General features: G+C 44.7%; 1 protein-coding gene across 1 annotated transcript in view; it reads left to right on the top strand.

The window, feature by feature from the left end:
- The first annotated feature begins 10,861 nt into the window (after positions 1-10,861).
- Positions 10,862-22,219, top strand: part of LOC132824038 (aspartate aminotransferase, mitochondrial) — a 48,681-nt gene continuing 37,323 nt past the window's right edge. Inside the window, exon 1 of the mRNA XM_060838296.1 lies at positions 10,862-10,971. Within this exon, the coding sequence (XP_060694279.1) occupies positions 10,892-10,971 (80 nt within the window). The 5' untranslated portion in view covers positions 10,862-10,891. The remainder of the gene's footprint in view (positions 10,972-22,219) is intronic.

The raw sequence follows: 22,219 nt of genomic DNA, 5'->3' as shown, positions 1-22,219 counted from the left end.
CAGCAGGTCAGACAGCATCCAAGGAACAGGAGAATTGACGTTTTGGGCATGAGCCCTTCTTCAGGAATGCTGAAGAAGATTCCTGAAGAAGGGCTCATGCCCGAAACGTCGATTCTCCTGCTCCTTGGATGCTGTCTGACCTGCTGCGCTTTTCCAGCAACACATTTTCAGCTCTATTCCAGATATTAGTACACCTTCTTTGAACATCTTCCAACTTATTTACATAAATAAGGAAACTAATACAATTCATAGTCCTCCTAGTGTGGTCTCACCAACTCTCTTTGTCTGAAGTATAACCATTAAATTTTACATTGAATTCTCTTCGCTATTGGCAATAACATTCTATTAACTTTCCTAATTGCTTGCTGCAATTGCATGCTAATCTCTTTGTGATTCATGTTCAAGGATATCCAGATCCCTCTCTTAGCTCTAGAACCTCTTGCCATTTAGATAATAGGCTTTTTTTTATTATTCCTGTCAAAATGGATGACTTAATGTTGTCCCACATTATAATCTATTTGTCGGATTGTTGCCCACACACTTAACCTCCCGATATTACTTTTATAGTCTCCGTGAGAACACTTCACAAGTTATTTTCCTATTTACCTTCTTGTCATCGGCAAATTTCACAACCGTCCCTTCACTCAAGAAAGTTAAGAGTTCTTTTCCATCAGAAGGTTGTAATTTGAGTTACTTTTGAGAAGAATGGTCGAAGTTTAAAGTGTCAGAATGCTATTTCTCATGAATGTTTTGTGAAGCTGAACCCTGTGATCAATGGAAGAATTAAGTAGATAAAGAAGATCTCCTTGCCAAATGAGAAACAAGATCTGTCTTTGGCACTGTTGCTTCCTACCAGAAGGTAGATCAAGTGTGAGGCATTCTCAGAGACACAGGTTCAAGACTTGCACATTGACAAAGGCTTGGAAGATCTATTCATATTTGTGGACAAAATTTATTGTTTAAATGGTTAACCTTTGCATGGACAAAAATGCAGATCAGGCAAATTTATAAAGCAGGATGGATATTCTGTCGAAGAATATGTAACAGGATTTATCACAATATAAACAGTGTCTCTTTATTATTGAGCTTTTTAAAACTGTGGACCTAAATGAGAAAGTACTATTTTAAAAGCAGGGATTTAAGGCTGCTATGTATCTCGAAAATAATTTTACCTTTGGTAAACATTGTTCGTGTAACTGTAGGTTCCAGCAATATGCAGAGGAACTGAAGGGTTTTTTTAACTAGTTAAGCTGATTGGCTTGTGGATTAGGGCCTAGTTATCATTAACAAAGGTCCTCTTCTCAAAAACAAGGTGGTTGGTTAACAGGTAACCAAATAGGTTTGAATGTGCGAATGACAGAGAGAAACTAGTAAGACCAGAAGAGAACCCAGCAATCTGCAGCAGCTACAATCTCTCAGCTTTCAGCAGTAAGCCACTTTAAACCATACCGGTATGTTTTCCTTTATTGGTTAGAGTACTGAGTACAGGTGTTGGGAGGTCATATTGCAGCTGTACAGGATATCGGTGAGGCCACTGTTGGAATATTGCGTGCAATTCTGGTCTCCTTCCTATTGGAAAGATGTTGTGAAACTTGAAAGGGTTCAGAAAAGATTTACAAGGATGTTGCCAGGGTTGGGGGATTTGAGCTATAGGGAGAGGCCGAACAGGCTAGGGGCTGTTTTCCCTGGAGCGGCAGAGGCTGAGGGGTGACCTTATAGAGGTTCACAAAATTATGAGGGGCATGGATAGGGTAAATAGGCAAAGTCTTTTCCCTGGGGTTGGGGAGTCCAGAACTAGAGGGCATAGGTTTAGGGTGAGAGAGGAAAGACATAAAAGAGACCTAAGGGGCAATTTTTTCATGCAGAGGGTGGTATGTGTAGAATGAGCTGCCAGAGGAAGTGGTGGAGGCTGGTACAATTGCAACATTTAAAAAGGCATCTGAATGGGTATATGGATAGGAAGGGTTTGGAGGGATATGGGCCAGGTGCTGGCAGGTGGGACTACATTGGGTTGGGATATCTGGTCGGCATGGATGGGTTGGACCGAAGGGCCTGTTTCCATGTTGTACATCACTATGACTCTAAGCCAGAAAAATAACGATGTATTTTTCCTGCAGCAGATGCTGCAAGGTCTGATTTTGAATTGGACAAGCCATGGACCTTTCATAAGCATCCCAGCCACTTTGTGTCTCTTACAAATGGATGGACAAACTTGGAAAAAGCAAGGTCAAAGAGAAACCTTCAGTTCAACCCAACCCCGAGATGACAGATCTGCATCTGTTTGTTTTTCCCCCTGTTCATACCATAATTTTAACTGGGGCTAGATTTTGAGAACGAAACACATTTATGAAATAGATGTCAGAAGCCCTAAAATCATTCCCAGTGGTTTGAATGGCTCAAATGGGACAGTGACACAAAGAACAGAGAAGTCATTAGTAGTGGTAATGTGAGAGCACTCTGATGCAGGTTGGAAGTGTGATGTGAAAGGGGAATCATAATAACAAGGAATGCAATTAGAGATACCTCTGGCAATTGTAAGCAGTGTCAGGAATTGGGAACTATAATAAAAGTACAAACCCCAGGAATGCACAGGGCTTGTCAACAGGTGTCTGAGATGTCGTGTGAAACACCATAACAGAATGGATTGTCCAAAACAGAAATAACAAGATTTTCTAAATTAGCATAACGTGGAAGACTCAGAAAGAGAAGTTGGTTCTACGATCAGGCAGAGGAAAGGGTATTCGTTACAAGAAACTTCAGACCAGTAACAAATGTGTTAGTTGCAGACTCATTCAAACGTGCTGTGTTGGACAGTCGATGCACATTACAGCGAGTGTGGATTTGGGTCAGCTCAGGCTGAGAAGGGCCGAAGGGTCTGTTCCTGGGCTGTACATTTTCTTTGTTCTTTGAGTGAACAGGATTGGTTAAAATATCACTTAGATTCTCTAAATCATAAGGACCGAAGAAAGGTTATGGAATTTGACAGTTCTATCTGCTTCAAGTTTGGGGTTGCTAAACCGAGTGATGACTCCCTGTTAAAATAGCTGGAGTAAACCACATTGTCAGCACAGGCATAATATCAAGTGAAATACCCTTTGTGGCTTTCTATGAAAACAGCTGAAATGAAACTATCCAGAGAAATATAATTACAAGTCATCAGGTGGACCTTAGTTGTGGGACATGAACTGTGAATAGGTAACTCCCCCAGCAGGTGGCACCATAGCACCAGTATAGATGTTACGTCACTTTGCAACTGATTCCTGTTGAAGTGTTCAGAAGTTTTACTTTCTTTCAGTATTTTTATTATAAAACACTGGCCCACACATAAGGCTAAGGGTGCTCACAATCTAACATAAATGCAATGGTTGATTTTCCTCTGAAGCTCTACAGGCTCATGAGAAATCAGCAGAGGTTCCAATCACTTCGTCCTTGGAATTTACCACCTCACTAAAGTCATGATTTGATTGTAAATGAATGCCGATTTTATTGATAAAATCTGCCTCGGGAGTCATCTTTACTCAAATGTCGAAGGGATGATCCACCTTCATCCAGGGTGGAACAGTGGTTAGCACTGCTGCCTCACAGCACCAGGGACCCAGGTTCAATTCCAGCCTCGGGGATTGTCTGTGTGGAGTTAGCACATTCTCCCCGTGTTTGTGTGGGTTTCTCCGGGTGCTCTGGTTTCCTCCCACAATCCAAAGATATGCAGGTCAGGTAAATTGGCCAATGCTAAATTGCCCATGGTGTTAGGTACATTAGTCAGAGGGAAATGGGTCTGCGTGGGTTACTCTTTGGAGGGTCGACGTGGACTGGTTGGGCCAAAGGTCTTGTTTCCACTCTGTAGGGAATCTAATCTAATCATCTTTCAAGGTCTACGATTCACTCTGTGTGACATCAAGAAATGGCTGGAGGGCACTGGATTCTGCAAAGACTATGGGCCCTGATGACATTCTGACAATAATACTGAAGACTTGTGCTCCAGAACTTGCTGCAGCTCTAACCGAGCTGTTCCAGAACACCCACAGTACAGCAGTCTCTTGATTACAAACAGGTTCCATTCTTGAGTCTGTGTTCCAACTTGCGAACAATGTAAAACAGCCATTCTTAAGTATGAGGAAAAACTTGGGTCTTTGGAATGAATATTAATACACCCTGTATGGCATTGTATTTGTAAGTATGGGCATTCGTCAAGATTTCATGTTTTGGCATCTAACCAACAATGTGGAAAACTGCTCGGGTATGTCCTGTACACAAAAAGCAGGACAAATCCAATCCAATCAGTAAAGTGATAGAAGGGGGTCACCAACAGTGCTATCAAGCAGCGCCTGCTCAGCAATAACCTGCTCAGCGATGTTTAGTTTGAAATCCACCACAGCTACTCAGCTCCAGGCCTCATTACAATCTTGGCGCAAACATAAACAAAACAGCAGATTTCCAGAAGTGAGGTGAGAGTGACAGCCCTTTACATCAAGGCTGTGTTTGACGGAGTATTGCATCAAGGAGCCTTTGTAAAACTGGAATCAATGGGGATCAGGGAGCAAACTTTCCACTGGCTGGAGTCAGACCTTGTACATAGGAAGATGGATGTGATTGATGGAGGTAAGTCACCCCAGCTCCAGGACATCTCTGCGGGAGTTCCTCAGGTTACAGTCTTCAACTGCTCCATCAATTACCTTCCCTCCATCATGAAGTCAGAAGTGGGGATGTTTGCCAATGATTGGCGACATATCAGATACTGGAGCAGTCTATATCCAAATGTAGCAAAGTCTGGTAACTAACATTCGTGCCACACAAATGCCAGGCAATGGTCATCTTCAACAAAAGACAACCTAACTAACCCCCACCCTCATATTCAAAAGCATGACCTTCACCGATTCCCCCGCTATCAGCATCTTAGGGGAATATTCCCCACTTGCCCTGGACAAGTGCACATCCAATAACACCCAAGAAGCTTGACACCATCTCAGACAAAGCAGCCCACTTGACTATCACCACATCCACAAGCATCCACTCCCTCCACCACCGATGCTCAGTAGCAGCAATGTGTACTGCGAGAGTTCACTAAGATTCCTTCAACAACACTTTCCAAATTTATGACCATCTAGGAGGACAAGGGCAGCAGATACACGGGAATATCACCACCTGCTTCCGGGCTACTCACCATCCTGACAAGGAAATATATCACCATGCCTTCAGTGTTACTTAGTTGAAAAACTGAAATTCCCTGCTTAGAGGCACAATGGGTTTACTTACAACAGGTGGACAACAGTGGTTCAGGGAAGTAGCTCATCACCTCTTTCTCAAGGGTAACTGGGGACAGGCAATAAATGCTGGGCCTAGCCAGCAATGCACATGTTTCTTGGCAGTGTGAGGAGTGTTCTCCCAGCTTTCCTCCTGTTGGAAAGGCTGCTAAATGACAATTTCTGCTGGAAACCCACATTTAATCTACATGCACACCGCTGGACTCTTCACTGTCACAACCCAGCATTCAGGAGAATGTGAGGCCTGCAGATACTGGAGATCAGAATCCAATGTAGAGGAGACAGGATGCCAACTCATGGAACGTTTAAGAGGACATCTCTGGGATACCCACACTAAACATCCTCACCACCCTGTAGCCGAACACTTCAACTCCCCCTCCCACTCCGCCAAGGACATGCAGGTCCAGGGCCTCCTCCACCACCAAACTCTAGCCACCCAATGCCTGGAGGAAGAACACCTCATCGTCTGCGTTGAGACCCTCCAACCATACACGATCAAGGTCAATTTCACCAATATCCTCATACTCCCCTTCACCTACCTCACCCCAGATCCAACCCTCCAGCTCAGCACTGCCCTCTTGACCTGTCCATCTTCCTTCCCACCTACTCGCTCCACCCTGCCCTATCACCTTCACCTCCCACCCACCTATTGCCATCCCAGCTACCCTCCCCCCAACCACACCGCCACCCTCCAACTTATCTTTCAGCCCCCTTCCCCCCCCATATTCCTGATGAAGGGCTTATGCCTGAAACGTTGCCTCTCCAGCTCCTCTGCTGCTGGCCTGACCTGGTGCGTTTTTCTAGTGCCACACTTTTCGACCCGTACCCAGCATTTCTAAGTGGGTTTGTGTCCTCAAATCGGCTTGTGGATTTCTTTATGCTGTAGAATTCTGCTTGGGCTCAACGCTACTTTCCATTTCCCGAGTGCCTTGTACATTGCTGACCCTCCCTCCCAAACACCTGATTGAAAGTAACCAGTTGGACCGGCCAAGCTGACATTTCGACTGCATGACTCAAAATATTATTCCGGTCAAAACCCAGCAGGTCATTGCTGAACGTTACGCAAGACAGCAAGCAGAACTGAAACATGTTATTACTGTCCACATAATGACAGACCAAACTGTTCATTTTCTGCAGAATGAAACTGTAACAAAGATACTGCCTGATTTGACCTCTCTGCAAGTGTGATGCTGATTGCTGAGTGGAGCACTGGCAGCCCAGCATTAGGCCAGCCACAAACTCCTGGACACACAGCTATTTTCAATCTGCCTTTCATGGGTCACGACTTCATCTGAGACCCAGCTGCTCATCTAAGTCACTGCTCCAAAAGATCCCCTCCCAGGTGCATCAAGTTTTCAAAAAACTGGTGAAAAGTAAACGCAATGGCTCAATCGGTGCCAAGTATTGTGAATTATTTCTCCAGCATGGCAGCGACAAACCAAGGTATACAAAATCCCAACATCCCAGTGAAATACTCCAGATGCTGAAAACCTGAAGTTACAATAGTAAAGGGTGAGAATAGTTAGCAATGCTAGCAATATATGTGAGGAGGAAAAACTAGGTTAACATATCGCCATTACATCATGTACACAAATTCCATTAATGGCAAGTTTCCTACCTCTGGCGTACCATTCAGTACACTGGCCAGATTCTCGTTTCCATTTCCTTCTACCAGTTTGGGTTTGAGCTAAATGTTGATAGTGTTTTGTTTAGTGCTTCTGTGGCTAGAATGTGTAATAAACAGCAGTTCTTATTAAGTACAAGAATCTGGTCAGCGATTACTGTTGGTCTGATTCCATCTAAATTAGGAACTTTGCTTACTTTGATTAAATCATTAACTATCATGGCTATTCCAAAGTTAGTGGGGCTTGAGAATGAACACACTTTCCCAAGTGGGTTGTAATAATATACATTAGGTATTGAAAAGCTGACTGGTACAGTGTGATGTAACTGAAGATCAATATGAGTTTAGTATAACGTCTTCTATGCTATTCCTCTAAGGAGACTCAGTACTTCAGTTGTGTTATGTGTCCCTTGCAGTGTTGTCTCAGAGGTACACCACAGACTTTAAAATGTTTTTTAGACATCTAGGGTTGTGAAAGGCACTCTGTCAATGCAAGTGCACTTCTTCCTCTGAAGCTTTGCAAATGTGTCCCAGACAAAATGTTGCCCCTTTCCTCGATTTCACACTCAAGAGTTATACAGCACGGAAACAGATTCTTCAGTCCAACTCATCCATGCCAACCAGATATCCTAAAGCGACCTAATCCCATTTGCAATTATCCCACTCTAAACCCTTACTATTCCATGTACCCAGTTAGAAGGCTTTTAAAATGTTGTAATTGTACCAGCCTCCACCACTCCCTCTGGCAGCTCATTCCATACACGTACCACCCTGTGTGAAAACGTGGTTCCTCAGGTCTCTTTTAAATCTTTTCCCCTCTCACCTTATACACCCTCTAGTTTTAGACTGCCCCATCCTATTCACCTTATCCATGCCCCTCATTATTTTACAAACCTCTGTGTATTTCAAGGTGTGACTCCCCTATTCCTCCAAACAAAATGCACCATTTCACACTTAGTTTGGGTCTCACAATGTAGTGGCTCACACCCCCGTCTCTGAACCAGGTTCAAGTCCGATCCAAGACTTGATGGCCAAAAAAAGTACACAGTCATACAAATTGACGATCAACAAGTGGAGAGCAGTGAGAGCAGGAGAAACTCTTAGTCAGCCAAGCAATCGAAAGAAAGTTGGCATCATGACTGTCATTATTCAAAGCTCCAGACTACAACAAGTGTGTACAAGAGCCTGCTCCACAGCAACTCACTGCTCCCTGTGTCAATATGAGTTTAGTATAACGTCTTCTATGCTATTCCTCTAAGGAGACTCAGTACTTCAGTTGTGTTATGTGTCCCTTGCAGTGTTGTCTCAGAGGTACACCACAGACTTTAAAATGTTTTTTAGGCGTCTAGGGTTGTGAAAGGCACTCTGTCAAGGCAAGTGCACTTCTTCCTCTGAAGCTTTGCAAATGTGTCCCAGACAAAATGTTGCTCCTTTCCTCGATTTCACACTCAAGAGTTATACAGCACCATGCTTATCATGCACATTCCTACATCCATCAGTGCACAATGAGCAGATGGGTCACATCTCCTTTGAGATAACCCTTAAAACCTGCTTTGTTCTTTGAATCTTGACTCACTTGTCTTTTTATATAGGCATGATGTGGAGGTGCCAGTGTTGGACTGGGGTGGACAAAGTTAAAAATCACACAACACCAGGTTATAGTCCAACAGGTTTATTGGGAAGTACTAGCTTTCGGAGCGCTGCTCCTTCATCGGGTGGTTAGTTGGGCAGAATGATTAGGCAAAATTTATAACAAAAGATTACAGTGTCATACAATTAAAACAATATATTGAACAAACCTAGATTGTTGTTAAGTCTTTTAGAAGGGTTGCTGGGTTTGGTTCACTAATATGTAAACTCCAGAGCTCTTTTAAGTCACATTCTCAAGATAACTTAAGGTTTTATTTTAAAAAGCTGACATCTCAGCTCAGACAATGCATTAAAGGTGTGAGGTTAGAGTCTGTCTGTATCCCATTCACCAGACAGGGGTGTACCCGCCCAGTCGGGGAACACTTCAGCGGTCAAGGATATTCAGCCTTGGATCTTCGGGTGACCATTCTTCAAGGTGGACTTCGGGATATGCAACAACGCAGAGTGGCTGAGTAGAGGCTGATAGCCAAATTCGGTACCCATGAGGATGGCCTCAACCAGGACCTAGGGTTCATGTTACACTACAGGTGACTCCACTACACTACAACACACACACTCACTCATGCAGACCCTCTCTCGTACATATGGTCTCTCTCAGACACTCACAGATACAGCCCACACGCACACTCTACCAAGCACACACACATGCAAACAGACATTCTCTCACAGGTACTCACACACATATACATTCACATGCATACACTCTCACTCTCTTTCTCCCATACATGCACACACAAACACAAATATATAAGTCTATGGGATGAATTTACATTTGCAGATACATTCCACTTTTGCTCAAAAAGCACACAACCTGCAGGTAGTCAATCCATACGTTTTATAAATTCCTACTTTGGAAATAGAACCAGTTCTGACTGAAGATTGGGATACAGACAAACTTTAATCTCGCAGCTTTAATACACTGTGTGAGCTGTTGTCACCTTTTAAAATAAAACCTTAAATTATCTCAAGAATGTGACTTTAAAAAGTTCTGGGATTTACATATTAATGAACCAAAATCTGGAACTCATTCTAAAACATGAAAGACTTAACAGCAATCTAGGTTTGCTCAATATATCACTTATTGCATAACACTGATCTTTTGCTATAAATTCTGTCTTATGATCCTGCCCCACTAGTTAGCTGATGAAGGAGTGGTGCTTTGAAAGCTAGTACTTCCAAATAAACCTGTTGCACTCTAACCTGGTGTTGTGTGACTTTTAACCTCTTGTGTAGGAACATAGGCATTAGTAGCAGGATTAAGCAATTCAGCCCTTCGAGCCTGCACTGCTATTTAACGTGATCATGGCTGATATTTTCCTTACCTCAACTCCACTTTACTGTTTGTACTCCATAGCCCTCTATCCCACTTTTCATCAGAAACATATTATTTCTTTCTGAAAACTGTTGATTGCTTTTGCCTCCGATGAGCTCCACAGATTCACAACCCTCTGAGAGTTCTCATCTCGTTTAATTGGGAGGTCATGTTGCAGCTGTACAGAACATTGGTTAGGCCACTGATGGAATATTGTGTGCAATTCTGGTCTCCTTCTTATCGAAAGATGTTGTGAAATTTGAAAGGGTTCAGAAAAGATTTACAAGAATGTTGCCAGGGTTGGAGGATCTGAGCTATAGGGAGAGGCTGAACAGGCTGGGGCTGTTTTCCCTGGAGCATCGGAGGCTGAGGGGTGACCTTATAGAGGGTTACAAAATTATGAGGGGCATGGATAAGATAAATAGACAAACTCTTTTCCCTGGGATCGGGGAGTCCAGAACTAGAGGGCATAGGTTTAGGGTGAGAGGGGAAAGACATAAAAGAGACCTAAGGGGCAACTGTTTCACGCAGAGAGTGGTACATGTATGGAATGAGCTGCCAGAGGATGTTGTGGAGGCTGGTACAATTGTAACATTTAAGAGGCATTTGGATGGGTATATGAATAGGAAGGGTTTGGAGGGATATGGGCCGGGTGCTGACAGGTGGGACTAGATTGGGTTGGGATATCTGGTCGGCATGGACAGGTTGGACCGAAGGGTCTGTTTCCATGCTGGACATCTCTATGACTCATATGCATCAGTGTTGAATCTTGTCTGATAATTGATTTAGTAAGGGATGCCAAAGACAGTATGAACGTCAGTGTTGACCATAATTAATTGATCATTTCCACCACAGGCAGCAGCAACTCAATGAGCTGACAGTGAAAAACAATTGGCTCAGCCGGCGCTGTAGGTGTCGCTGTGGCTCAGCCTAGGCTGCGGGTTGACACACAGAGCCATCTTACCACTCGCACGGCTCTCCTTGTTTCGCCGAGGTTATATATAGCGGGCATTGCACGTCCCTCCCCTCCTCATCCTGGTTATCATGGCGATGCTGAGTTCCTGCAGGATCCTCTCTACAGCCGCGCACCACCCGGGCTTAGCTGCGCTCACTGCCCGAGCTAGGTAACTATGTGAGAGGGAGGGAATGGGAGGGGGAGGGTTACGCGCGCGATTTAAAACCGACCGCCAACGTGCCCCGTTTTGAAGAGACAGTCGAGATTCGTGTTACCTGTGGGGGAGGGGGGTAACCGTTACGCGTTTTCTCTTCACCCCCCGGGCCGCGTGCTGACATCACGTGACTGCTCCCCCTCCCGGCCGTGGGGGCGGGATTGACTGGACTGCGCGCGCAGTCCCGCCCCTCACTGCTGGCCTGGGCTCTGATTGGCCCTGGGTGACATCTCTGGGTTCTGATTGGCCCTGAGTGACGTCTGGGGTGCTGGCTCCGCCCCGTGTCCTTGAGGGAAGTGAGATAAAGGGCGTGGGAAGGACAGTCGTATTGTTCCAATGGAGCTGCATGTATGGATTTGTGAATGAGGGTGTTCATGTGCAATGTAAACGTCCAGGAGGTGTGTGTATTGGTTGGTGTGAGGGGAACTAGTTTGTGTTAAGAGGGTTAAAGCTAAAAATCTCAACATCTGTGAGGATTAGATTAGGTTTCCTCCAGCATGCAAACACGCCCTTTGGCCCAACCAGTCCACACTGACCCTCTGAAGAGTAACCCACCCAGACCCAGTCCCCTCCCCTATATTTATCCCTGACTAATGTACCTAACACTATGGGTAGTTTAACATGGCCAAGTCACCTGACCTGCACGTCTTTGGATTGTGGGAGGAAATCCACGCAGACACTGGGAGAACATGCAGAACGTTGGCCGTGGTGGGAATCAAACCTGGGTCCCTGGCGCTGAGAGGCAACAGTGCTAACCACTGAGCCACCGTACTGCCCCAACACCAGCTTGTTGTGTGGGAACTTCAACACAGCAGTGTTTAAAACTGAACTTTAACATGCAGCATTATAACAGGCAACCTGCTTAAATGACAACGATAGGATTTGAACCCATGCAGCCTTAAAGACTGTAGCCTTAATCCAGTAGGAGAAAGTGAGGACTGCAGATGCTGGAGATCAGAGCTGAAAATGCATTGCTGGAAAAGCGCAGCAGGTCAGGCAGCACCAAAGAGCAGGAGAATCGACATTTTGGGCATGAGCCCTTCTTCAGGAATCTCTTCTGTGGATGAAGAACAGTAGAGGTCCTTTACAAGTCTGTGAGAGTGTTGGCCTGAGCTGGGATAGGGCTGCAAGCGTGGAGCGGAGGATCCGAAGGGAGATCTGTTGCTGGAGGCTTTGGATTTGTTGTAGGTACTAGTTGTCCTGGTTGGGTCCAAATTTTGTTGGTCTGAACGTAGTCCGGAGTCCGTGCGGGGTCAGTCGGTTCCGTAGGCAGGTGCTGAGGAAGAAGATGTGGCTGTGGTAGCGAGTCTGTTTGAGAATGTGGCTGAAGAGCTTCTGGGCAGAGGAGATGACCTGGGGTGTGCAGTGAGAGAGGAACTCACTGAAATCCTTGTAGAGGGAGGAAGAGAGCTTCTTCAAGGAAGGCATCCTTGTAAGAGGATTCGCTGTGGGTTAAAATCTTCTCGGAGAAAGTGAGGACTGCAGATGCTGGAGATTAGAGCTGAAAATGTGTTGCTGGAAAAGCGCAGCAGGTTAGACAGCATCCAAGGAGCAGGAGAATCGACGTTTCGGGCATGAGCCCATCTTCAGGAATCAGGATTCCTGAAGAAGGGCTCATGCCTGAAATGTCGATTCTCCTGCTACTTGGATGCTGCCTGACCTGCGCATTTTCAGCCTTAATCCAGTGCCTTAGAACGCTCGGCACACTACCACGCTAACCTGTGTGTGTGTGTGTAGGTGTAGAAACCAGCCCATGTTCACCCTCTAGAATCACCACCCTGTGTGTGTGATCTCTTCAATCCAGGAGGTTGTGGTTTAAGTCCCACTCCTGAATGCAAGTTAGAGGTGACGTGATAAAGGCATTGAAGAGATTGAAAGGGTTGGATAGAATGAGGCAATGGTGAGTCTTGAAATATCTCAATCTGGCAAGCCAGCCCTGTTCTAGGTCCTGGAAATTTCAGTATGTCAGAAATGCCATGCCACAGTATTGCAGAAGGCAAATAGGAGTCCAGTTTTAAATCAAAGTTTACATCCAGCTTCTACTTCCAGTCAGGATTTAAAAGCTATCATATCTAGCTTTAGTTTTAAAATAGTCCTTGAATGTAAATATGACAAATATCCTTCAATGGAGCCCAATGTTGGGCACTTTTCCCTCCATTCAGTGAGATCTTGGTTGCTCTGCATGTTGATTCTGTTTTTGCTGCTTATAACTTGTGACTGTACATCAGCCTCAGTCTTTAAATTTTCAATTGTTGCACGGTCCTCAACCTATTTGCACTTGTACACTTTTGATTTGGACTGTTGAACGAGAAGGGACTTTCTGATCTCACTCCTGAATCCCTCAGCTGCAAGATTATAACCCCATGTTTGGATATTATCAATAGAAGAAATGGACCTTCTGGATTGTGTGTCAGCCTTGGCTCAGTGGCAACATTCTTCATTCCAACCAAGTGGTTTGGTATGACCAACTTCCCCAAAAATCATGACAGGTCCTCCAGTACTGTAGGAGTGCTCGGTTTTGAATGAGACCCTGAAATAATCCGTTGGACATAAGGTTCCATGACACTATTCAAAAAAGTGCAGCAGGTTTGAAATAGCATGAGATATTCTTACTGTCCTCTGCAAACACTCCCAGGGCAGCTACAGTATAAAGTTAGATACAAAGTAAAATTCCCTCTGTGTTGTGCCGTTAGACTTTCCCAGAGCAGGCAGTGTGTTGTTAGATACAAAGTAACGTACTCTTATACATTGCTAACATAAAACACTCCCAAGACAAATACAGCATGGGGTTAGATACAGAGTAAACCTGCCTCTGCACTGTCCCATTAAATATAGCTGGGCAGAAACAACACAGGGTTTTTTCTACTCTTAATCTGAAAGTAAAGCACTCTGTGCTGTCCCCATCCAACACTGCCTGGGCAACTACTGCATGAGGCTTGTTGCCAATTGCTGTAGCTCAGTGGTATCTGCTGTTGTGAACCCCCTGCATACTGGGAACATTTCCAAAGCTCTACATAGTTATTTCATGATCTGTACAGCCTACAGGAAAGATTTTCATGTTTTCAGCTTGGGGCCCCATCTGAATTAATTCCTTGGTTGAAGGCTTCATTTTGGGGTTTTTTTTGAGTTGTGGAGAGTTTGTCTTCCTCTCAATTTACTCCCCTTTGGAACCATCATCTTGCTATTTTAACAGATAGGGTATTGAGTAAAAGATGCATTTGAACTGTGTAATGCTTCCTTCTATTGTAACGTTTTCATAAGCTGGATAACAGAGAGACCTAAGGCTTTGGGCATATAATTCTTTGAAGTTTGTGTCACAGGTAGGTAGGGTGGTAAAGCTTTTACCATGCTTGTCTTCGTTGCTCAGAGTAAAGGAGTTGGGACATCATGTTGAGGTTGTATAATACAATGGGGAGCCTCTTGTGGAGCACTGTGTGCAGTTGTGGTCACCCTGCTATAGGAAGGAAATAATTAAATTGGAGACAGTGCAGAAAAGATTGAGCAGAATGTTGCTGGGAATGGAGGGTTTGAGTTACAAGTCGAGGCTGGATAGCCTGGGATCTTTCAGTGGAGTGTAGGAGGTTGAGGGGTGATCTTATAAAGGTTTATAAAATCATAAGCGGCGTGGACAAGATAAATAGCAAGGATCTTTTCCTGAGGGTGAGGGAGTGGTTCGTAAGTCGAATAAAATGCCAGAGGAAATGCTGGATGGAGGTGCAGTTACAACATTTAAAAGATATTTGGATAAATACATCAATAAGAAGGTTTGAAGGGATATGGACCAAACGCTGGTGAGTGGGGCTAGTTTGACTGAAGGGTCTGTTTCCATGCTGTATGACTCCATAACAGAATTTACTCTTTTTGTTTGAAATCTATCCCTGATACCTGGCAGAATTAGCTGTCGAATTATGTAGATCCCTTAGTTTTCCCTCAGTCCCTTTAATGTATTTTTCTCAAGTCAATTGGTGTTAAGGGTACCCTAATTTTTACCCTCTGTGCCAACTGATGCCATTGAAAGCATAGTGCTTGAAGCCCACATGGAAAGCATTAATGCCCATTCCACCAAGATGAACTGATGCCCAGCCCCTCAACACTGAATGCCATTTCTGACAGCTTTGTATATCATTCTTTTGCTGAGAGTGCCCCCACCCTGAAAGTCAGTCCTGCTGCCTCACCGTGCCAGGATCCCAGGTTCGATTCCAGCCTGTGTGGAGTTTGCACATTCTCCCCGTGTCTGCGTGGGTTTCCTCCGGGTGCTCCGGTTTCCTCCCACAGTCCAAAGATGTGCAATTCAGGTGAATTGACCATGTTAAATTGCCCATAGGTGCATTAGTCAGAGGAAAATGGATCTGGGTGGGTTACTCTGTGGAGGGTTGGTGTGGATTTGTTGGGCAAAAGGGCCTGTTTCCACACTGTAGGGAATCCAATCTAAGCTTTGATACACACAACCCTCAAAACTAGTCAGCTCGGACCCTTGCATCAGGAACTCTTTACTGATGATGGCACAGCGTTTGCCCTCATGGTATCAACATAATTAGGAATTAGGTTTATTGTTACGTGTATTCACGTGAGTACAGTGAAATGTTTACAAGTTTGCCAGTTACAACACCAACTGAGGTACAAAGTATACAGTTACAGATCTTGATACAAAACAGAAAAATAAAGAATAAAAAGTTCAACTTTACAGCCCTTCTTACTAAAAGGTTAAAAAAAAGAAACACAGTTAAAGTTCAATGCTACATTCCATAAGTGCCTAGCTATGCTGGACTCTCACTCCTCACAAGGGCTTAACCTCCCCCGCTTCCTGCTCCGATCTCACTGTCAGCTGCCTCAAGCTCCCTGCTCCTGCTCTTGCAGTTCATAGAGATGTGCAGCGCTGAAACAGGCCCTTTGGTCCAACATGTCCATGCTGAGCAGATGTCCTAACCTAATCTAGTCCCATTTGCAAACACTTGACTCTTATCCCTGTAAACTCTTCCTATTCATGTGCCCATCCAAGTGCTTTTCAAATGCTGTAATTGTACCAGCCTCCACCACTTCTCTGGCAGCTCATTCCATACACTCTACCCTCTGCGTGAAAAAGTTCCCCCTTCGATCCCTTTTAAATATTTCCCTCCTCACCCTAAATCTATGCCCTCTAGTTCTAGATTTCCCCACCCCAGGGAAAAGACCTTGTCTATTTACCTGATCTATGTCTCTCATGATTTTATAAACCTGTATAAGGTCACCCATCAGCCTCTGATGCTCCAGGGAAAACAGCCTCAGCCTATTCAACCTCTTCCTGTAGCTCAAACCCTCCAACCCTGGCAACATCAGCTCTATGACATCCTTGTAAATCTTTTCTGAATGCTTTCAAATTTCACAAATCCTTCTGATAGGTGGGAGACCAGAATTACACACAATATTCCAAAAGTGGCCTAATCAATGGCCTGTACAATGCAACATGACCTCCATGCTATGATACTCTGATACTCCATGCTATGTCCAATAAAGGGAATCATACCAAATGCTGCCTTCACTATACGCCAGTACAAAAGATCTGAGAATTTTAAAGGCAATCAACGTAAGTGGTAGCCAGTGAGCATATCCAACATAAGCAAATGTAACCATCTCCCCATGTTGATCAACAGTATTACCATTCCTCAATCACCCAGTATGAGCTGCTTGGTGTCATCGCTGGTGAGACACTGAACTGGACCAGCTTTGGAAATACTGTGATTACTGGAACAAGTCAGAGCCTGCAAATTCTGCAGCAAATGACTTGCCTTCTGACTTCTCAAGGGCCTGTCCAAAATCTACCAGGTCAGATGTATGATTAAGTACTCACCCACTTTTCTTAACGAATCAAACCGCAAAGGCAATAAAGAACCTCCACACATCCAGAGCGAAACTCGATTAGCACCACGTTTACATCCACTCCTTCCACCACTGATGCCTAGTACAGCAGTGTGTACCATCTGCAAGGTATCTGATTCCTGATGAAAGGCTTATGCCTGAAATATCAACTCTCCTGCTCCTCACATGCTGCCAGACCTGCTGTGCTTTTCCAGCACCACACTCTCGACTCTGATCTCCTGGAATCCCTCCTAACAGCACAATGGGTAGGCCTGCACACCAAAGACTGAGCAGTTGAAGAGGTTAGCTCATTACCACCACCTCTCAAGGCCAGTTTGGGATGTGTAATAAACGCTCTGCTAGGCAGCTACATGCATATTCCATGAAGAAATAAAGTATTAACTTCACCAGAAGCTGGCCAAGTTTAGAGCAGGCCTTGCCTCTGGGTGAGAATATTATAGTGACCATAATACATTAAGTTTCAATCTACAATTTGAGAGGGAGAGGGTACAGTCGGAAATGACAGTACTTCTGTTGAATAAAGGGAACTATGGAGCTATGAGGGAGGAGCTGGCCAAAGTTCAATGGTGCAATACCTTAGTAGAGATGACAGTGGAGGAACGATGACGGGTATTTCTGTGTATAATGCAGAAGTTGCAGGATCAGTTCATTCCAGAAAGGAAGAAAGATCTCAGGAGGAGGCATGGGCGGCCGTGGCTGACGAGGGAAGTTAAGAAACATAGAAAGTTAAAAGAGAAAAAGTATAACATAGCAAAGTGGGAAAACAGAGGACTGGGAAGCTTTTAAAGAACAACAGAGGATTACTAAGATGGAAATACGCAGAGGAAAAATGAGGTACGAAGGTAAACTGGCCAATAATATAAAGGAGGATAATAAAAGCTTTTTCAAGTATGTGCAAGGCAAAAAAATGGTTAGGACTAAAATTGGGCTCTTGAAGACAGAAACAGGGGAATATATTACAGGGAACAAAGAAATGGCAGAAGAATTAAATGGGTACTTCAGATCTGTGTTCACTGGGGAAGACACAAGCAATCTCCCTGAGGTAACAGTGACTGAAGGACCTGAACTTAAGGGAATCTGTATTTGCCAGGATTTGGTGTTGGAGAGACTGTTAGGTCTGAAGGTTGATAAGTCCCCGGGGCCTGATGGTCTACATCCCAAGGTACTGAAGGAGGTGGCTCGGGAAATCGTGGATGCGTTGGTGATTATTTTCCAGAATTCAATAGATTCGGGATCGGTACCTGAGGATTGGAGAGTGGCTAATGTTATACCACTTTTTAAGAAAGGTGGGAGAGAGAAAGCAGGAAATTATAGACCAGTTAGTCTGACCTCAGTGGTGGGGAAGATGCTGGAGTCTATTATAAAGGATGAGATTACGGCATATCTGGATAGTAGTAACAGGATAGGATAGAGTCAGCATGGATTTATGAAGGGGAAATCGTGCTTGACTAATCTTCTTGAATTTTTTGAGGATGTAACTCTGAAGATGGACGAGGGAGATCCAGTAGATGTAGTGTACCTGGACTTTTAGAAAGCTTTTGATAAAATTCCACATAGGAGGTTAGTGAGTAAACTTAGGACGCATGGTATTGGGGGCAAAGTACTAGATTGGATTGAAAATTGTTTGGCTGATAGGAAACAAAGGGTAGTGATAAACGGCTCCATTTCGGAATGGCAGGCAGTGACCAGTAGGGTACCGCAGGAATCAGTGCTGGGACCGCAGCTTTTTACAATATATGTTAATGATATAGAAGATGGTATCAGCAATAACATTAGCAAATTTGCTGATGATACAAAGCTGGGTGGCAGGGTGAAATGTGATGAGGATGTTAGGAGATTACAGGGTGACCTGGACAAGTTAGGTGAGTGGGCGGATGCACGGCAGATGCAGTTTAATGTGGATAAATGTATGGTTATCCACTTTGGTGGCAAGAACAGGAAGGCAGATTACTACCTCAATGGAATTAATTTAGGTAAAGGGACAGTACAGAGAGATCTGGGTGTTCTTGTACACCAGTCAATGAAGGCAAGCATGCAGGTCCAGCAGGTAGTGAAGAAGGCTAATAGCATGCTGGCCTTCATAACAAGAGGGATTGAGTATAGAAGCAAAGAGGTGCTTCTGCAGCTGTACAGGTGAGACCACACCTGGAGTACCGTGTGCAGTTCTGGTCTCCAAATTTGAGGAAAGACATTCTGGCTATTGAGGGAGTGCAGCGTAGGTTCATGAGGTCAATTCCTGGAATGGAGGGATTACTTAGATTAGACTTACAGTGTGGAAACAGGCCCTTCGGCCCAACAAGTCCACACTGACCCGCCGAAGCACAACCCACCCATACCCCTACATTTACCCCTTACCTAACACTACGGGCAATTTAGCTTGGCCAATTCACCTGACCCGCACATCTTTGGACTGTGGGAGGAAACCGGAGCACCCGGAGGAAACCCACGCAGACACGGGGAGAACGTGCAAACTCCACACAGTCAGTCGCCTGAGTCGGGAATTGAACCCGGGTCTACAGGCGCTGTGAGGCAGCAGTGCTAACCACTGTGCCACCGTGCCGCCCACAATGCCACCGTGCCGCCCACTGAAAGGCTGAAGTGGCTGGGCTTGTATACCCTTGAGTTTAGAAGACTGAGAGGGGATATGATTGAGACATATAAGATTATGAAAGGACACTCTGGCAGCAGGAAACATGTTTCCGCTGATGGGTGAGTGCTGAACCAGAGGACACAGCTTAAAAATACGGGGGAGACCATTTGGGACAGAGATGAGGAGAAACTTCTTCACCCAGAGAGTGGTGGCTGTGTGCAATGCTCTGCCCCTGAGGGTAGTGGAGGCCCAGTCCCTGGATTCATTTATGAAAGAGTTGGATAGAGTTCTCAAAGATAGTGGAATCAAGGGTTATGGAGATAAGGCAGGAAGCGGATACTGATTAGGAATGATCAACCATGATCATATTGAATGGTGGTGCGGGCTCGAAGGGCTGAATGGCCTACTCCAGCACCTATTGTCTATTGAACCTGAAGGTTTCCAGCTGTTGTATCCATTCAAGACATTTCAGTGTGGGTTGCATGAAGAGGAACAAAAAACTAGAGACTAATAGTGCACGACAATAAAAGGAATTGATTCATTATTCTTAAATCATTTGCAGTTATTTAAACTCTAGTTACCCAGAGGTAGACGAGTAAATATAGATGAGAAAATGCTTATTTATGTTTGGCGTTAACCTATTTTTAGCTGTAACAACAAAAATGTATCAAGTTTCCTTTTAAATACGTCCCTTGAATATTGCAAGCTAAAACATAAGCAGTTACGTTCTGTCAATTCCTGAATGATTAGACCTCAGTTCATTATTCTGATTTGGAGGAGATATTTGTTCTGAACAAGGGTCAACCTCTGGTGAATTATTTTGATTCACTTTCCGGATGTAGACGTCACTGGCTCAGCCAGCATTTGTTTTCCATCCCTCGTTGCTTTGGAGAAGGTGGTGGTGAACTGCATTTGCAGAATTTGACCAATGCTGTCACCAGTATAATTTCAGTCACATTCTGCATCGACTTTGCAGATTATTGTGAAAGCAGAAACCCCAATCTCTTGTGTTCAATGTGGGTTTCTATTTTCCATTTCCTCTCCAAGCTGGAAAATTACCAAACTCTTGCAATAGCAAAGCCAAGGGCTAGAGGTGCATTTCCTCGTTGCACCATTCTGCTCTGCGATGCCTCTACCTTATCTATGAAGTCCTCGCATTTCTGTCTCCAATATCCATTACCCTTTTCGCTGTCTTCTCTTGTGGCTTTGTTATGCTGCTGGAGGGGAAGCCAACTTTCAGAGTTTAAAACCAAGAAGGTAGATTTCTGAGTGTTTTCTTTAATAAAGGGCAACACGGGGGCTCAGTGGTTAGCACTGCTGCCTCACAGCACCAGGGACCCAGGTTCGATTCCAGCCTCGGGTGACTGTCTATGTGGAGTTTGCACATTCTCCCTGTGTCTGTGTGGGTTTCCTGCGGGTGCTAAATTCTCCAGAGTATTAGATACATTAGTCAGGGGAAATGGGTCTGGGTGGGTTACTTTTCGGAGGGTCGGTATGGACTTGTTGGGCCAAACAGCCTGTTTCCACACTGTAGGGAATCTAATCTAAAGGTTCTGGTTGCCAAAATTTGATTTCAATTCTGGTTTAAGACTGATCTTCAAAGCTGGGCACAAGGGCCTGGACGGTAGCCAGTGTCAGAGTTAATCGCCACATGCTTCTGCTATATCCAGTTTCAAATGCCACCATAGAAAGCTAGTCACTGAAGTACAGCACCATTCTGTATTAATAGTGCAGACCATGTCAGGTGTTGAGGAGAGCAGTAGGGAAACAACGCAGTACACTCAGCTGACAATCAGTTCTTTAGCTCTGGGACTTGAAGTTGATTGCTAACTGTTGTGGTTCTGTTCGCCGAGCTGGGAATTTGTGTTGCAGATGTTTTGTCCCCTATCTAGGTGACATCCTCAGTGCTTGGGAGCCTCTTATGAAGTGCTTCTGTGATCTTTCCCCCAGCATTTGTAATGGTTTGAATTTGTCGCTTCCGGTTGTCGGTTCCAACTGTCCGCTGCAGCGGCCGGTATATTGGGTCCAGGTCGATGTGCTTATTGATTGAATCTGTGGATGAGTGCCATGCCTCTAGGAATTATCTGGCTGTTCTCTGTTTGGCTTGTCCTATAATAGTAGTGTTGTCCCAGTCGAATTCATGTTGTTTGTCATCTGCGTGTGTGGCTACTAAGAATAGTTGGTCGTGTTGTTTCGTGGCTAGTTGGTGTTCATGGATGCGGATCGTTGGCTGTCTTCCTGTTTGTCCTATGTAGTGTTTTGTGCAGTCCTTGCATGGGATTTTGTACACTACATTTGGTATCGGGTTCTTTGTTCTGGTGAGTTGTTGTCTGAGAACTCACCAGAACGAAGGACCTGATACCCAGCATGAGCAAAACCAATGTAATGTGGTTCCAGACCAACAGCAATGTGGATGATTTTGAACTGTTTCTAAGATGGTGGGGTGAGCTGTTCAGTTGGATCAAGCCACTGTGACAAAATATAACCAGAAAACCAGACAGTCCATCCAGCACTAAGCAAAACACTAAGTACGGTAAAGACACACACAGCCTTGCCGGAGGCTTTCTCGGTAACATCTCACACTCCCTGGGAGAACTGTCCCAGAGGAGAAAGTGAGGACTGCAGATGCTAGAGATCAGAGCTGAAAAATGTGTTGCTGGAAAAACACAGCAGGTCAGGCAGCATCCAAAGAGCAGGAGAATTGACATTTCGAGCATGATTCCTGAAGAAGGGCTCATGCCTGAAACGTCGATTCTC

This window comes from Hemiscyllium ocellatum, chromosome 17 (genome assembly GCF_020745735.1).
Source record: "Hemiscyllium ocellatum isolate sHemOce1 chromosome 17, sHemOce1.pat.X.cur, whole genome shotgun sequence".
Lineage (NCBI taxonomy): Eukaryota > Metazoa > Chordata > Chondrichthyes > Orectolobiformes > Hemiscylliidae > Hemiscyllium > Hemiscyllium ocellatum.
This window is presented reverse-complemented; position numbering and strand designations above follow the sequence as displayed.